This window comes from Rattus rattus, chromosome 14 (assembly GCF_011064425.1).
Source record: "Rattus rattus isolate New Zealand chromosome 14, Rrattus_CSIRO_v1, whole genome shotgun sequence".
NCBI lineage: Eukaryota > Metazoa > Chordata > Mammalia > Rodentia > Muridae > Rattus > Rattus rattus.
The window spans coordinates 75,725,542-75,743,239 of record NC_046167.1 but is presented as its reverse complement, the minus strand read 5'-3'; the positions used below and the strand labels follow the sequence as shown (position 1 = coordinate 75,743,239).

General features: G+C 36.3%; 1 protein-coding gene across 2 annotated transcripts in view; it reads left to right on the top strand.

Annotated features, from left to right (window-relative positions):
- Ercc6l2 (ERCC excision repair 6 like 2) overlaps positions 1-17,698 on the top strand; it is a 94,346-nt gene that overhangs the window by 445 nt on the left and 76,203 nt on the right. Inside the window, exons 2-4 of one of the 2 annotated variants that reach the window (XM_032885275.1) lie at positions 4,290-4,714; positions 9,594-9,713; positions 17,113-17,306. In XM_032885275.1, coding sequence (XP_032741166.1) covers positions 4,290-4,714; positions 9,594-9,713; positions 17,113-17,306 — 739 coding nt within the window. The remainder of the gene's footprint in view (positions 1-4,289; positions 4,715-9,593; positions 9,714-17,112; positions 17,307-17,698) is intronic. The other variant, XM_032885276.1, reaches the window with a different exon arrangement.

Sequence of the window (17,698 nt, the reverse complement as noted above, 5' to 3'; positions counted from 1 at the left end):
TCTGTAAAATGAATGAGAATTATTGGTTTTCGGTGACTATTCGATGCCAGTGATTCCACTTTTGGTCCATGGAGTTCAGTAAATGTCATTTTTGTCTTTGTGTATTGCCAGTTACTAGTCCATAGGAGGGATTTGCCAAGTAGATGTGCAAAGGCCTATTTAGTTCAGTTTACTACATGGTGTATTGAAGCAGAATTTTGACTCTACTAGGTAACCAAGAGCTTTTGAAGGTGTAGTTATACAAACCATCAGGGACGCAGATTAGTTCCCCCAGCTTCTATTAATAAAAGTGATTGCAGTAACAGATTACAAAGTTAACTCAACCAGGCATGTGAGAGTCAGAGACCATTTTGGGTAAATCAGTTCTTATGAGCTCAAGGGCTGGAATCCAGGTCACCAATGTTAGCAGCAAGTTGGCTTACCGGTGGAGCCAACCTGACAGCCCTTACAGAACAGATTTACAATTGAGTGTTCTATGCCCAGGAATCATGTGATAAATCTTACCTTTCCTTAGAGGAAGATATCTCATGAAAGTAAGGAGGGATTCAGTGCTAATTTCAGGGTAAGAAACCAACCTTGGACTCGTTGGACTGAAAATTGGTCATGTTGTAATTAAGGACCTACAAATAGAAATGTCTTTATGAATCTGACTGGTAAAGGCAAACAGTGAATCTTCAGAGTGGTGATGGTGGGACTGGTATGCTTGTTCCTCGGTTGAATCTATTAGAAGATTTAGTCACTTTGGTATTTTAGGGGGAAAATTGCTGATGGGTAAAACAGACCACTCAAAGGCTCTGAGGAGGAAGTATGTTTCCCATGTTGGAAACAAGCAAATAAGGCACTTTGGAATTGAGGGAGGCACCCCAATCATAAGGAACAATACACCAGTACCACCTTTCACAGAGAAGTCATTCCATGTCCAGCAATTCCAATCTCTGTAGTAACAGAATCTTTCCTGGCTCCAACTTCATCTATTTGATTCTAGAAGTTATCCAAACTCAGGTACAAAGGTGCTCATAAAAGATGTTGTAGTGGTGTTTTTCACATACAGGCATACCAGAGAAACTTGTCTGAAATGTGCTTTCCTATAGCACTCCTTTCTCTTCTTTTTGTAAAAAGCACCTTTTGCCATTATGTTTATGCCTATGAGTTTTTTAGGGTCTATATATCTCACTAGATCAATAATTTGTTTTCACTTAAAAATTCAGCTTATGTTTTTTTTTTAATTAGAGGGTTTATTATTCCAATATGTGTAGATAAAGAATTAGACATTTAGAATCATTAAAATACATTTAAACTACTGATACATAAAGCTTTTCAATAAGTCAAACTATAGGACTAAATTAATATTCATGAATTGATGGTACAAGTGAAGGTATGTAAGAGGAATAGAGAGAGAAGAAGGGTATAGAATAGTATGTTTTGGGGGTTGGGGATTTAGCTCAGTGGTAGAGCGCTTGCCTAGCGAGTGCAAGGCCCTGGGTTCTGTCCCCAGCTCTGGGAAAAAAGAAAAAAGAAAAAAGAAAAAAAGAATAGTATGTTTTGTTCATTGATGTTTTAGGCATTTTTCATATCTACATTAATGTATTGATTGATTTATTGATGATCCCCCTGGGGGCACATTCTTGAAAAGGAAATATCTCTAGTGGAAAAAAAAACAGACAAAAACAAATAAACATATTTAAACAGATTGTAAATGCTATTATGGTCATAAAATACTGAGAGAATAATAGGATATCTACTAAATTAGGTGGACTAGAGGTAGATTGGTTGTGAGTGATTCAAGATAAAGTGATGGTAGCGTATACTTAGGGAAGAGTAATCCAACTACTGACTAAATCAAATCTGATGCTGCCTTTTAAAATAGTTTTATTAGAATACAGCCATGCTCATTTAGTTATTGTCTGTGGCTGCTTTTTGCTTTAAAGAGTAAGAGACTGTACTCACTAAACTATAATTTAACAATCACTAGTAGTCGACTGTAGAAAAAGTTTGCTAGCTCTTGCTTTCCAGAGATGTTGGCATAGAGGAAAATGATAGTTTTTGTTTGTTTTCATTTGTTTATTTTTTTGAGATAGGGTTTCTCTGTGTAGCCCTGACTGTTCTGCTCTATAGTTCTTAGTCCAAACTAGCCTTTAACTCAGAGAACTCAGAGTTCTATCTGCCTCTGTCTCCTGAGTGCTTGGATTAAAGATTTGCACCACCACACCCAGCTGTGATTTGTTTTTGATATAAAACCAGAAAAAAGATTGCAGTGGAATGCATGTAGGAGTAATAGAAAAAGAGGTATAAAGGCTACCTTGAAAAGTTGTCTGTGAATGATCCTAGTTAATAAGATGCCAGCAAACTGCTCACTACCATTTTTGACAGTGTTCTTCATTTTATACCCATTATATGGTACAGTGTCTGATGAACAATTGATATTTAAAACATGTATGTTGAGTGTCAAATTAAGGAATTAGGTCTTTAAAATGAGAGGGTATATCTGAGGTAAGGAGATGCATTGTTTAAAACAGAAATAATGTGTTAAGAATGACTGTAGTGGCATCATTAGCTTAGGCTCAGCCTGTACTGTTTTAGAAAGAAGATACTTTGACTTGCACATCTTTTTTATCTGTATAGTAGAGTGTTAATTTCATAATAGTATAATAGTTCTCAGTTTGGGTCTAAAAGTATAGAGTAGGAGAACATGTTTTTTCATGATTTTGGATAACTATGGTAAGACCACCTCAGCAAAGTTAGTGCGAATAATGCTTTTGAGGAATAATTGAAGAGTCACAGTGAGCTGTTCTTGCTTAAGACAGCATACATCCATCACTGTAACAGTAAATGTTATAAAGCTCTAACTGGAGCTCTTCGGGAAGATCCCAGGAAGTCATTAACGGTCTTGTGGGGTTAGTGTGGAGTGTGTAAGAAAAATAATTTCCATTATCCTTACAGACATAGCAATATATTTCTTAGATCCTTACAATGAGGAATTCCATTTGAAAACATATTTTTAGTTAGTGTCCTTTATTATTGCCCTTTAGATGTGCTTTTAATAACATATTTTAGAAGACCTTTCTCCATTCATAGTGTTTGTCTTCAGGATAGAAAAAAAATAAAATAGAGGGGTTGGGGATTTAGCTCAGTGGTAGAGTGCTTGCCTAGGGAAGGCAAGGCCCTAGGTTCGGGTCCCCAGCTCAAAAAAAAAAAGAACCAAAAATAAATAAACGTAAAAATGTTTAAAAAAAAAAAAAAAAAAAAAAAAAAAAGGTTGGGGATTTAGCTCAGTGGTAGAGCGCTTGCCTGGCAAGCGCAAGGCCCTGGGTTCGGGCCCCCCCTCCGGAAAAAAAAAAAAAAAAAAAAAAAAAAGAAAATAAAATAGAAGTCTCGACAGTTAACAAAGAATAAGTTCATACATAGAGAGATCATTCAGTGAATGACAGGCTCTTTCAAAAGGATCTTAGAATTCATCTCTTTTTAAAGACTTATTTTAAGTGTATGAGTGTTTTGCCTACATATATATGTGTATCACATGTCTGCCTGGTACGCAGGGAAATCAGAAGAGGATGTTGGATAACCTAGAATTTGAGTTATGGATGGTTGTAAACCACCATGTGAATACTGGAAATTGAAATCTGGTCTTCTCCATGAGCTTTAAACACGCTTAGCTTCAGAGCCATCTCTCTGCCCCTAAATCTCATCTCTTATTACTTGAGGTATTCTAAACCCAAAAGGTACAAGCTGTGATGACTGTGACATCATTGTAGTTAAATAAGAGGTTCCCTTAGTTAGTTATCTACCCTGTGTCCAGGGAGGGATGGAGTAAACATAAAAAGCACATGCCACAAAAATGTACTGTTCTGAACATTTTAGCTTACTCCTTACTGAATCTATTTCTTTTACTGTATCATATAATGAGAATATGTATAATGTTCATGAGTCAGCAAGACTATTTAAATCAGTAGCTTTCAGCTCTGGTTGTAATAAACAAATAGTGAAAACAAACGTTCCTGGCTCACATCCATTAATCGGAACCTCCAGAGGTAGTCTCCTGGCAATATATTTTTAAGCCTGGCAATTATACTATTAATGATACACAGCCAGGATAAAAACTACAGAAAATAGATTATGCTGGTGATTATAGGAAAACATCTGATAATATATTTTAGAAAAATCTTCTACGAAAATAAATATGGTCTATTTTGTTTCAGTTATTTGGAAAATATGTTGGTGTTTTTCTCAGTAAGTAACTAAGGTGTGACTTCATAAGCTTCTTGAAAAATTAATTTTCTTCCTTTTTATAGACAGGTGGTGTCCAGGAGAAAGATGTCTTGCTCCTTCTTTGGATAATAAAAAGCTTTGTGAAGCAAGCATAAAATCTATTACTGTGGATGAAAATGGGGAGCCTTTTGCAGTTGTCCTGTATCCAGATTTTCAAGAAAAGAAAATACCTCTTCAGAGACTTCAAGAAGTAAAATCAACTAAAGACCACTCCAGAAGTCTTATATTTGATGATGAAGATTTAGAAAAACCTTATTTCCCAGATCAAAAAATTCCATCATTGGTTAGTGGTTTTCAATTATCAGAAGATGGAGACTCAATTCCTTATACTATTAATAGGTACTTGCGAGATTACCAAAGGGAGGGAGCTCAGTTTCTCTACAGACACTACATCAAGGGAAGAGGATGTATTCTTGGTGACGACATGGGACTTGGAAAAACAATACAGGTATTTAAATTAATTACCTTATAATTAAAGATAAGCTCACATGTATGTGTGAATATACTATGTGAATCTCTGTAATAGCACCTGTTACTGTAAGCTTTTATTTGTGTTTATCTCACTAGCTAGATGGAAAAGTTTCAAAATTGAGGACAGTGACTCAGTGTCTCATTGTTTTATCTTCAGTACTTCATTGGTATTTGGGAAATAACAACTTAGAGAAAATGCTTTATACAATGTAAAAATTTAATTAACTTCTAGAGCCCCAAATTCTTTAAAACAGAAACAAAATAGCCCTTGCATTTTAAAGACAAATTGTGGTTTATAATTCATATTGCAGGACTAGAGGTTTGTAAAGAGAAGTGAGCTAAATCTCCTTTCAAAATGACATTTAATTTCATTTTTTAAAAATGTATATTTATAAATTTAAATTTATTCTTTCCCTTCTCCCAACTCCTCTCAAATTTTCCCCCTTTCCCAAGTTTCTTTTTCTCCTAAAAAAGGAAAGAAACAAAGAAATAAAGAAAGAGACAAACCAAGGAATCAACCAACCACCGAGCACACACACTCAAAAGAAAAACAAAGCAAAGAAAACCCATTGAATCCATTTTACGTTGGTCAACGACTCTTGAGCATAAGGCCTGCCCTGGAGTGTGGTTGATATATCCAATGTCACACCACTGAAGTGACACCCATTTTCCCTCTTTGATCAGCTATTTGGAAATAGCTTATTGGTTAGGAGTGAGACTCTGCCTACTTCCATTGGCATGAACTTGTGTAGGGCTTCTATATGCTGTTGCAGTTTCAGAGTCCATGTGTATATCAGCCCTGTTACAGCTAGACAATGCTATTTCCTTGAAGTTGTCCATGACCTCTTACAATCTTTCCATTTCTCCTTCAGCTTCAATCTGTGAGCCTTGAGGGGCAGGGTGTAATGAAGACGTCCACCTACTGCAGTAGTCCAAAGTCTCCCACTCTACACTAGCACTGTTTTTAAAAGTATGATTCCAAAGTACTGTGTCTTATGTTCTATGAGAAGAAGAAAAAGGAAAAATAAAAGGAATGTGGTTGGTTTTTTTTTTTTAATGAAAAAAACTTTTGTGGGGGTTGGAGGGAAACTAGGTCTTTTGTTTGAATTTTGAGGTGTTGTTTCCCAGCTTCATATTTATTCTATATTATGAGGTGACTATATGTGAGGAAAGATGGTCTATAAAAGTGTTTGCTTGCAGAGTTTAGAAAGGAATGTCTGTGAAAACAAAGCTTTCCCTGACTGGGTTTTTCTCCACCCCTCTCTGAAATAAAAGGTCATGGCCTTTTATTATTCTAGATGTGACAGACTTAATTTTTTATTTCACTTTTTTCTGAAATCAGTTTTGTAAATGTTCCACAATAAAGCACCTTCTGATTATTTTCTTTGAAATTAGTTTTGTAAATCTTCATTCTAAATTTGTCATAGATCTCCTGATTCTGATTTTTATAGGCATGTACTGGGCCAATGGATTATGGTAGAGCAGGCCTTACTTTTTCCAAATATTCACCTTCTCCTTGCTGTGGAGTAGCAGCCTGACTAAACTGTTTCTCTAATTTTGTTTGTCATGCAGCTTTGGACAGACTTAGGCCAGCAAAAATATCGTAGAAGTGATGAGTGTCATTGTGTCCCTGCTCCATGAACCACCTGCATGATTCTTCACATCCTCCTTTTCCCTTTGGATAGTAGCACATTCTAGTAAGCATTACTTTAATTAACACACTAAGTCGAGTGATTTCCATGGTTTTAATTTCCCTCTCCACTTAAGGCGTATTCTCAAGAAAAGTCAAGCTACTCTAGGTTGGAGTTACTGGATGTCTCCTTTGCTCCTGCTAATCCCATTCATCTCTAGCTGGCTGGATACACACACACACACACACACACACACACACACACACACACACACACACACACACACACACACATTCATGCACGTGTGCCACAGAGGATGACTTGTGGCAGTTTTTCTACCGTGTGGGTACCAGGGAACTGAGCTCAGGTCATCAGGCATGTGCCTTTGTCCACTGAGCCATCTCCTTAGCCCTCCCTGGATTCTTCAATAACTTTCAGTTTGTCTGTCTTTTTCTTAACTGGACTTTCAGTCTGTCTCCTTGTCACTTCTGTCCTCTTCCCCCCCATCAGCTGGGTTTCATGTTACTAAGTAACCAAAACAGCCTGTTATTGGAGTCTCTAGACTGTCTCAGCCCCTAGCACAGTTCCTGCCTTGTCAAGGGTAGATATGTGCTGTCTATGTGGTTGCTTCAGTCTTTTGTTTTTGTTTTATTTTGTTTTGTTTTTTTCTTTTTTCTTTTTTTTTTCGGAGCTGGGTACCGAACCCAGGGCCTCTACCACTGAGCTAAATCCCCAACCCCTTGTTTTTTGTTTTTAAATTTAATATTAATGTAGTTGCATCAATTTTTATTTGGTTTCTGTTTTATTTTCAGTCTTTTTCAATTTTCAATTAATTACAACTTTCTCTGTCCTTGCTCTTTTATTTTTTGCATGGCATACATATGTTGTGTCTGACAGTCCTTGTCTTTGAAAAAGAATCTATGATATTCTTTTAAAAATATGTGTACGTGTGCTGTTTGTCTGTATGTCTGTGCACATACAAACACATGTGACGGTCAGACAACTTTTTGGAGTTCATTGTCCACCATATGTGCATCAGATCTAACTTAGGAAGTCTGTCTTGGTGGCAAGTCTTTTCACCTGGTGAGCCTTTTTGCTGGCCCAGTCTTTCTTTACTTTTTATGTAGAGCGTCCTGTCTGCTTATACACAGTGTCCTATTGAGCTATGATTTTATTATTTACTTTTATTTATATGTCATTCTTTTTTTTTTTTTTTTTTTTTTTTTTTTTTCTTTTGGTTAGATTGTGTTGCGTTTCCTTGAATCCTGCTTGTTGAGTAGGTAGTTACCTTTTCCTAGTGCTTACCCCAGATAGAGCTCATGATAAATGTTTTCTACTTATCAAATATAGCATGCATTTATTTTCTTTGTGGACAGAATAAGGACCTTAGGAACTATAACTACCCCTAGCCCTAACCTTGATTTAGATAAAGTAGTTGTAGCCTAAATTCTTGTCATTTGATGCCAACAAAAGGTCGTTTGGTTTTATTTTTAAGTCAGTATACCTTGTTTTCCTGCCTGTTTGCCATTTTTCTTGCTCTTACATTTTGCTTGTACTACTGCTCTTTTGCATAGAGTCATGTACTTGTGCTTAGATGGTTTTTCACAAATACTACTTTTATATTTTATATTAAAAATATTTTTATATTTCATATATTACAAGCATGTGGTTCTTTTTGTGATGCATTGGCTGGTTTTAGTTGAAAATAACTTCACTTTGCATTCTTGAATATTATTACTAAGTATAAAAACCTAGATTATTGTTATTGTCCTTACTACTTTACTTTGAAAGTATTCTATTGTATAGTGTCTTTATTGTTTTTTATTACTTTGTAATTAATTGTTGTTGTTTTGTAGGTAATCTGATCTTATTTACTCTAGCCTCTTTTAAATCAATTTTATGTCTCGGTTTTATTTTATAAAGTACATATTTGTGATTTTGTTAATTTTTAAACTTTTTCATGGCAAGTAATTAATATTCATCACTAATGAGCCTATGGCTTAAGATATTATCTTAAATGATCAACTTTTATTTCTTCAAATAAATCTCATTAGCATTCCTTTTATCATTTGTGACTAAGATCATAGATATCTACATATTAAAAAATACTTTTTTATAAGGTATGCACTGTCAAGAAAATATATGGAATTACAGTCACATCTGTAATTTGTAACTTGTAAACAACCTGGAAAAGTTGAAGGTTGCTCAAGTTTGAGGCCACCTTGATGGGACTACGAAGTGAGTTCTAAGCTACATGGGGGCTCAAATGAGACTTACTGCCAGCTCCTTTATTTAGCTCCAAATACAAACTTTCCTTTATAGTTTTTCTAATTCTGTAATTTATAATTTATTTTAAAGTAATGAGTTATTTCCTTCTATATGGATATCCACCTCATACATATTCACCCCACATCTTTAACCCTGCTGATATTGTTTTGGTCATTTTTACAGATAACTATTTAGGGAGTTTAATTCCCTTGTTGAAGTTCTCGTAGTTGCCAAATAACCAGAGCTAACATTTGAATCAACAAGTATCTAATTGATTGTGTGCTCTTTGCAGTTGATTGTTGGGATTTGCATCCTTTTCTTATTTTAATCTTTCTCACTTAATGTTTGGAGAATAGCTGCTATTCAGGTGCTATATTTTGATGAGTGTATTAGCCTATCTTAAATTAGCCTCTGTTGTTCATTAGATAAACAAAGGTACAAACTTGTGAGGCAAATACTTTTTCCTTGAAGGAATTTATTTTCTACAAGAAAAGAAAAAAATGTATAGTTTATTCTAGAGGCTTTGAGGAGATAGTTTCCATGGATAGAAACAAATACAGAAACAAATACTAAGGTGATGGAAATTCTCAGATGATGGAATCAAGAAAGAACTCATCAGTGGGCAGAATTGTCCTGAGAGGAGATGTCGATGTGGAGTTTGATGTGTTGCTTGATGTGTTACTTGTTAATTCAAAGAAAGTATCAGGGGTTGGGGATTTAACTCAGTGGTAGAGCACTTGCCTAGCAAGTTCAAGGCCCTGGGTTCGGTCCCCAGCTCTGAAAAAAAAAAAAGAAAGAAAGAAAGAAAGAAAGTACCAATGTTTTTATGTTTCCTCTAACATCTTTTGCCTCTAGTGTGCTACTGATTGGTGATTAGTGTGCTACTGTTTGCCTCTAGTGTGTTACTTGTCCAGTAAAGTTATACATAGTGATAAAAAAAAGTCCTTTTTCTTTCAGGTTATTTCATTTCTGGCTGCAGTTTTGCATAAAAAGGGAACTCGTGAAGATATTGAAAATAACATGCCAGAGTTTTTACTAAAAAGTATGAAAAAGGAGCCTTCTTCTACAGCCAGAAAGGTGAATATCTAGAAGTGTTCAGCTTATAAAGCACACATTGCAAACACAGAAGCATTTAAACACAATGTAATGTATCTTACATTTTAATACAAGGGTTTAGACATAAAAATATTATTTTTGAAAGATTGCCAATTTCATCTGCTAGTTAAGTCAGATTATTTCTCAAGAATGGCAAGATGAATTTCAACTTAAACTTGCTTGGGAGTTTCAATCTATTACTCGACTGTATTTCCACAACTCATTTTGTTGAATTTACATGCATATGTATGTAAGGTTAATTCAGTCCTTCATTAATTTGTTTCTAATTTGTGTAAGAACAAGAAGAGGCAGTACAGATATTGGTAGCAAAGGTGCATCATGGATATTTTGTATATTCACACCAGAAGATTATGCTTCTCTCTGCCTCTGCTCTTGTGACAGTGAATGAGACTCATAAATGTGTTCATAAATATATATAGTTTTTATAGAAATACAAGATTTTTCCCTCTGGGTAGCTAATCAGGACCAACTCTGCCGAGGTTAGACAAGATTGGACATGTTCAGGGTGGAGTGATTGTACACAAAATAAGAGATTTGTAATAAAACAATAAAATTATCATAGAGTGTTACATTTATGTTCTTTTTATGTGTACATGCTTGCATGTGCACGTGTATGCAGAAGAACATGCTAACGAGGGTCAGAGGCTGATTGTCAGGTGTCTTCTTTTTCACCTTAGTTTGTGAGTCAGGGTCTCTCACTTAATCTGGAGCTTGCTGATCCAACTCGACTGGCTGGCCAGCGAGCCCCCAGGGATCTCTTGGTTCTGCCTCCCCATTGCTGGCATTACAGGTGTTCACTCCCACCCAGTTTGCCGAGGATTGAACTCAGTTCCTCGTGTTTGCACAGCAAGTACTTTACCAACTGAGTCATCTCCCCAGTGATCCTTATGTGCTTTTATGCTGCCTCAGTATCTAGAAAATTGGATAAGAGTAAAGAGGGAGTTTTTTGATGAAAACAGTTATTATTTTATAAGTGTAATGAACTATATTCCTCAAGTTCTAAGATAGAGTTTCTTCCATATAAGTCTCAGTCATCAGATTACTGAGAAGTCCAGGTTTGCTCCACTGACCTCAGAAAGGTACTGATTTTGGGTATTTTTGTTATTATTTTAAATTATCTTACTATTTTAAAGCATCCATGCTTACTGAGTCTCAGATTCAGTTTTATCCTAGGGTGATGATCCTTAGTGTGTTTAAATATTTCAAAGACTTAAGCTTACTTTTAGCTCTGAGTTCATTCAGTTCTATAGTGCTAAATGGTTCTACAGAGTTTATATGCCATTATATGCCACTTATGACAACTAGACTGGCAAGAGAAAAACGAAGAGAAATAGTGTGATTTAAAACATAAATACAGTTAAATGTTTTCAGAATGCTCCAGTAATAGTGAGAGTAGGAAAAGAGAAACGTATCCTCTGTGTGGTTGACAAAGTTGACAATGGAGCCTTCACTAGTTCTTCCCTTCCTTGCGCTCGTGCGCTCTCTCTCTCTCTCTCTCTCTCTCTCTCTCTCTCTCTCTCTCTCTCTTTCTCTGTGTATACTGAATTATGTGTGTGTGCATATGTACTGAAATCCTTTGCCACAGTGTACATTGCTTTTATTAGATCTTCTGTAGCTATAATTTAATTAATTTGTGTTATCTATATTCTAATAAATTCTATTAATGTGTAAATGTTTCTTTGAGTACTACTTTAGCTCCGTTCCAAAATTTTGGAAAGTAGTACTGTTTTCATTATTCTTCTCTAAATATCTGCAACTCTGATTTTGTTCTTTTTACCCAAGTACTATTTAAAAGAGAAGTCTTAAAATTTCCAGATGATTATACTATTTGGTACAGAGTGATGGAACAACTTAACTCTGTGTTTTTTCTTACAGAATAATATAACTATGTTTTTTATGTAAAGTATTTTTAATGTTTTGATGCTTTATTGTGCTGAATGTCAAGAATTCCAGCACAATTAGCAGATTTACATTGAGGATTGGATGATAGGGACATTACAAATAAAAATACCAAGATAACAAATTTTGCATAAGAGCTAAGTTTACAGTTGTGAAAGACCTTTGAATTTGCCTTACTCTTTTTTGATATGCCAACTCTACTATAAACTCTGTGTATGGGGAAACCTTGTGACCCAGTATAGTAAGTATTCCTTCAACACTTGTCACCTGTAAACCTGTCTGGTGTGTCTCAGGAAGTACTCTATGATGTCATTTACTGAAAAACAGTTTGGGGGGGGGGTGTGTATTAGAATTTACTTAACAAAGAAACCTCATATCCACCAATTACTTATATGGCTACTGCTAAGGCACTTAAGCTCAGCTCTCTTGAGAAGTTCATGTCCATATGTGGATATGTACTGTCCTTTTCCTAAATACCTTTCTCTATGTTAAAGTCCATGCTTGAACCTAGGCTAAAATCTTCTCTTAATAAACTTCAACTCTGTTTCATGCTTTCTCATCCTAAAATCTTTCTGCAGTGTAGTGAAGAATCCTGACCTCCTGTGAGTGACAGTCTCCAAAAAGGAACTCATACCTGGACAGGTGGCAGCTGTGTCTCTTCTTCTGATGATTTTCTTGTTTATTTCATCAACTGAGTTCTGAGAAATCCATATTGAACTCTCGGTTATGCTGAGGGTGTTCATTTATATTGTATTTGTGTTGGTTCTCATTAATCTCTTTCGGTTTGGTTTCATTACTTAGTTGACAAATTATTTTTTGACTTCTGAGTTCAAAATTTTATCTTATAACTTGACCCAAATAATTATAAATTATAAAATTAAAAATTATTTTCTGTTGCATATTTTAGATGATGGTTCAATGCTGAATTGATATTTTTTCTCCATTGAAAGGAAATTTCTTTTTGTTGAAGTACCTAAGATTCCATCTTTAAAATCCCCTCACCCCCAAAGCCATAATATTTACTGTAGAATTCTAACAAATAAGTTCACTTTTGAAAAATGTGCCCAGGGGCTAGAGAGATGGCTCTACAGTTAGGAGAATGTACTGCTCTTGCAGAGGACCAGGGTTTGGTTCCTATCATCCACAGCTCACAGTCATTTATAACTCCAGCTCTAGGGGATTGGATGCTTCTGGTCTCTATAGGCACCTGCACGCATATATTGCACATATACATAGAAACATAAATTTGGTAGATTTTTTACTTAATTTAAAAATATGCAGAGTACTCTTTTTTTTAAATAGGGGACACTAAATATTGGTGGCAGAGTAAACTTTTTTGACAATAGACTGATTCCACTAATTTTTTCTTAAAATCCCTTTTATTGATCCAGTCCTTCCAACTGCTTCAGTCTGTTGGATTCTCTTATTGTTTCTATGGCTGTTTGTTTTGTGATTTCTTTCTCATAGGTACAGTGTGGTCTTCTCTGTTCTATGAGGGATGGGGATGTTGTACTCACTGCCGCCTTCCTGAACTGTTTACTCTGCCTGGAGTCCTTTCCAGGCAGCCCAACTCTGTTACAGATTGGTTTTCATATTTGCTCTTCGTTTGCTTGGCAGCAGTGCATGTATGTTTTCAGAGAGTTTGTTTGAAGTAGCATACATTTTTGAAAGAAGTTTTGTGGAAAAGAGAATAAATGAAATAAAGATAAAGATAATGCCAAAATTAAAACAGAACCTGGAAAATCTGATTTCAATCTCCTTGAAAAATAAACAATGAATGAATTAAATGTTACAAATTAAGCAGTAGTAGTTTGAACTAGGGCTGTATGTATGTGTGAGAAGATTGTTTTATATACATTCTGAAACTTTTCAGGTATGAATAAGTCTTTAAGGAATGCATGAAATATAAGTGCCAATGAATTCCTAAAGGAAAAAACACAAATCATGCATTTCACGTGCTGCTTTTTGGAATGATTCATTAAATTTAGGCTAAGTTTATACTGTAACTTGGTCTTTATGAAATAAATCATAGTAAGTTAATTAAAAATATCATCTTGTAAGATCAAACTTTGGAGATTCTAAGAAGAATGTTTAATAAAAGGGAGGTTGGTAGAGAGATAGACCAGTGGGTTAAGTACTTGCTGTGATGATAACATGAATTCATACCCCTAGTACCTGTGTAGAAAAGTAATGTCAGTTCTGGGAAACAGACAAGCAGATCCCAGCATGCCAGCCAGCCAGCCAGCTTAGCCAAAAGCATGCTTGTTTGTCTGCCTGCCTGCCTGCCTGCCTGCCTGCTTTCCTTCCCTCCCTCCCTCCTTCCTTCCTTCCTTCCTTCCTTCCTCCCTTCCTTCCTTCCTTCCTTCCTCCCTTCCTTCCTTCCTTCCTTCCATCCTCCTTCCTTCTTTTCTTTCTTTTTATTTATTATTCACTCTACATCCTGCTCACTGGACCCCTCCCAGTCACCTGTCCCACAATCCTTCCCCCAACCCCAGACCCTCTCCCCTTCTCCTCTGAGCGGTTGGGCCCCCCTGGATATCCCACACCCAGGCTTCATGTCTCTGTGAGGTTAGGTGCTTCCTCTCCCATTGAGGCAAGACAAAGAGCCCAGCTAGAAGAACACATCCCACATAGGGCAAAGTCTTTTGGGATAGCCCCTGCTCCAGATGTTCAGGATGCACATGAAGATGGAGCTGCACATCTGTTATATACGTGTATGGAGGCCTAGGAACAGCTTTTATATTTTCTTTGGTTGGTGGTTCAGTCTTGAGAGATCCAAGGATCTAGGTTAGTTGATTCTGTTGGTCTCCCTGTGGGGAATAGACAGGAAGACATCCAAAGTCAATCTTTGTCCTATCATTACGTGTATACTTGCACCACCCACAGAGAAAATTAAAATTGAAAAATTAAAGAATTTTGTTCTATCAGTTACAATACCAGTGTAAGAAAGATCTGGTACTGAACAAAAGTTCCTTTTGTTACTTTACTTACATTTGCCACCCTTTAAGCTCTTATATAGCTGAAACAGTTGGAAAGTTTGTTTCCTCTCTGTTGCTGGGTAAAAGACTAGTCAGATAAGAGACTGGTTAGATATAACTTGTATAGCTGAAACAGTTGGAAAGTTTGTTTCCTTTCTGTTGCTGGGTAAAAGACTAGTCAGATAAGAGACTTGTCAGATATAACGTGGAGAAGAAAAGGTTTATTTGCTCTACACTTCCAGCTCATAGTCTAGTACTGAAGGCCAGGAATTCACAGTGGGAAGCTGAAGACAGGAACCATGGAGTAACACTGCTTCCTGGCTCATTCTCTCACGCTTGCAGGTTCATGCTTAGCTAGCTTTCTTATACAACCCAGGATAGCTTACCTAGAGATGCTACAGCCCACAGTAGGCTAGGACTGTCCACATAAATTAATAAAGACAGCTCCCACAGACATTCCCATAGAACAGTTTGATCTAGAAAATTCCTCAATTAAGGCTTCTCTTCTTAGATGACTCTAGGCTATGTCAAATTGATAGTTAAGGCTAAACAAAACATAAACACTAGGAAGGAAAAATAAGGAGCCAAGCAGGTTTAAAAAAGATCAGTTATGGTGGGTTGCATTGCAAATGGTGATGCTACTGTGAAAATCCTTATGTATACATCTCATCAACTTCTGGAGTGACAAGTGTGGGTTAAATCCTTAGCACTGCAGTTGTAAGGGTAGGAACTACTGGTGACACAGATGGAGTTTGTACCCACGATTTTCATCTTATACAAAATTCAAAGAGAGGCATCACAATTGGACATAGCATTTTGAGCCTTGACTTTGTATTCGAAGGTAGGAGAAAAATGAAATTGTAAGGTAAACTATAATAGCAAAAGCTATTTGAAGTGAAGCAAGATGGGAAGAAGGTGCTCCTGTGCTTGATGGATGGGGATAAGGAGTTAGCTACAGCTAGACTTTGTTTTCTTCTTTCTCTTTATAAACATGGTCACATTATTGTTTCTTATAGGTCATAAGTGGCCTGATGAAACATTATACAAAACTTTTTATTTTATAGTATGCTTTATTGCTTCATCTCTTGGGAGTGGGCAAGTATAAACCTTTAGAAAAATGTACTAATAATTCTCGTATATGTAATGACCTAGGAGTATTGGTCACAAAGAAAAATAAAAACATAAAAAGTTTTAAGTAGTTGATGAGAGAGATATTCAGGGTTAAAAAATAAAAGTAGAGCATCCGAGCACCACTGTGAAAACTAGATTGCTCTAGTTGAAAGCTAAATTAATCAGCTTTCTGTTACTTTAATAAATTACTTGAGATAAGTTACTTTAAAAAAGTTTATTTTGGCTTTTAGTTTTAGAGGTTTTGGTTCATGATCTATTGTCTTCTTGACTTTACAGCCTGTGGCGAGGCAGTGCATGATAGGAATATATGGCAGAGGAAGCTGCTCACTTCATGGAGGACAAAGTGAAAAAGATAGGAGAGATGTTCTCCTAGGTCATTGAACTGTGTCCCAATAGTTCAATTTCCCTTCACAGGGCACTGTCTTTTAAAGTCCCACCATCTCCCCAGAAACCAAGTCTTTACCACACATGCCTTTGGGGACCATTTCATATTCAGACTGTAGCTTATTTCCAAATGGCTAGAAGTTCAGTAGAGAACAGGGGGTAGAGGTAATAAGTGTGGATAAGTCTTGAGAACAGAGCTCTGAAGGGAGAGCCTGGTAGCCAAAGATGTGCAGTGGAGAAAACATGCTCTATCTTGTTTCAGTTTGATTTTTGTTTTGTTTTGGAAATTATGCCAGTTGATAAAAGTAGTCCTTTATAAAAATAAAGCTGGCGTGTGGGGAAGGCTAGGGCCAGTTTACCATGTTGATTCTAGATTGATAGAAAGACAGATGGGAACCACTGAGTAAAATCAAACCTTGCTGTCTTTGAAGAACATAAACAGTTAATCTGTAGTCACAGGTGGGAAGGCAGGGTATGTGGAAATAAACAGGTAAAGTGACTAACAGAAACCTAGGTGGAGGCTCTCTACTTGCTCTAGTTTTCCACTTTTTCATGCCTTCGACTGAGAGAGTCTGAGAAAAGGGGAGTAGGGAAGATAAGAAAGCAGCCCCAGAAGACTGTTCAGCGAAGGGTGCTGCCCATTTTCTTTGTATAACTCTATTGTTGGGATCCTAATGCTACTGTTCTCCTCTCAGAGAGTTACTTTTCTCTTCAGTGCCTTTAAAAATAGAAATGAAACGTAACTGTTCCTGTTTGTGGGTTATCTTCTTTGTTCTAACAAAAAACTTATTACGCAAAGATAATTTTTGAGGATCTTTTTTTGTCCACATTCAGCAAACCAATCATTTGTATTTTGTATTTGTATTACTTACTTATAGCATCAAAATCAAGGAATGAACTATTGATATTGTACCACTTTAGGTTGGAGTTCTTATTAAAAACATGGATGCTTTTCTTCCTGTTTTTAGATGTTCTTAATAGTTGCTCCTCTCTCTGTCCTCTACAACTGGAAGGATGAATTGGATACCTGGGGATATTTCAGAGTTACTGTTTTACATGGTAGCAAAAAGGACAATGAGCTGACTCGTTTAAAGCAAAGGAAATGTGAAATTGCTCTGACGACCTATGAAACACTGCGCTTGTGTCTGGAGGAGCTTAACAGGTAAACTCATGAGAGTAGTGCTATCAGTGTGCTGCCAACATCAGTCATGTGCATCTTCATATCACAGCTCAAAATTCAAGCTCCTTTAAGCCTGATTTTCATGTCAGGATTATAAACCATAGTATGTGATAGCTGACTCCATCTGGATGGCTTCCTACCACTTTATATCATTTCTCTTAAACTCAGAACAGGACTTCTTTCTAAATAGTGAATTTTAGAGAGTAGAAACATGTGTCTCAAGTCCATGTATAACACTTTGCATAGATGATACCTACAACAGTATTGAAAGCCACCTAGAACATTTGGATCTGCACCTTAGATCACTAACACACCCCTGATGTATTTCCATCAGGTTATGGAGGGAAAAGCCACTATTGATATGTTAAGACACG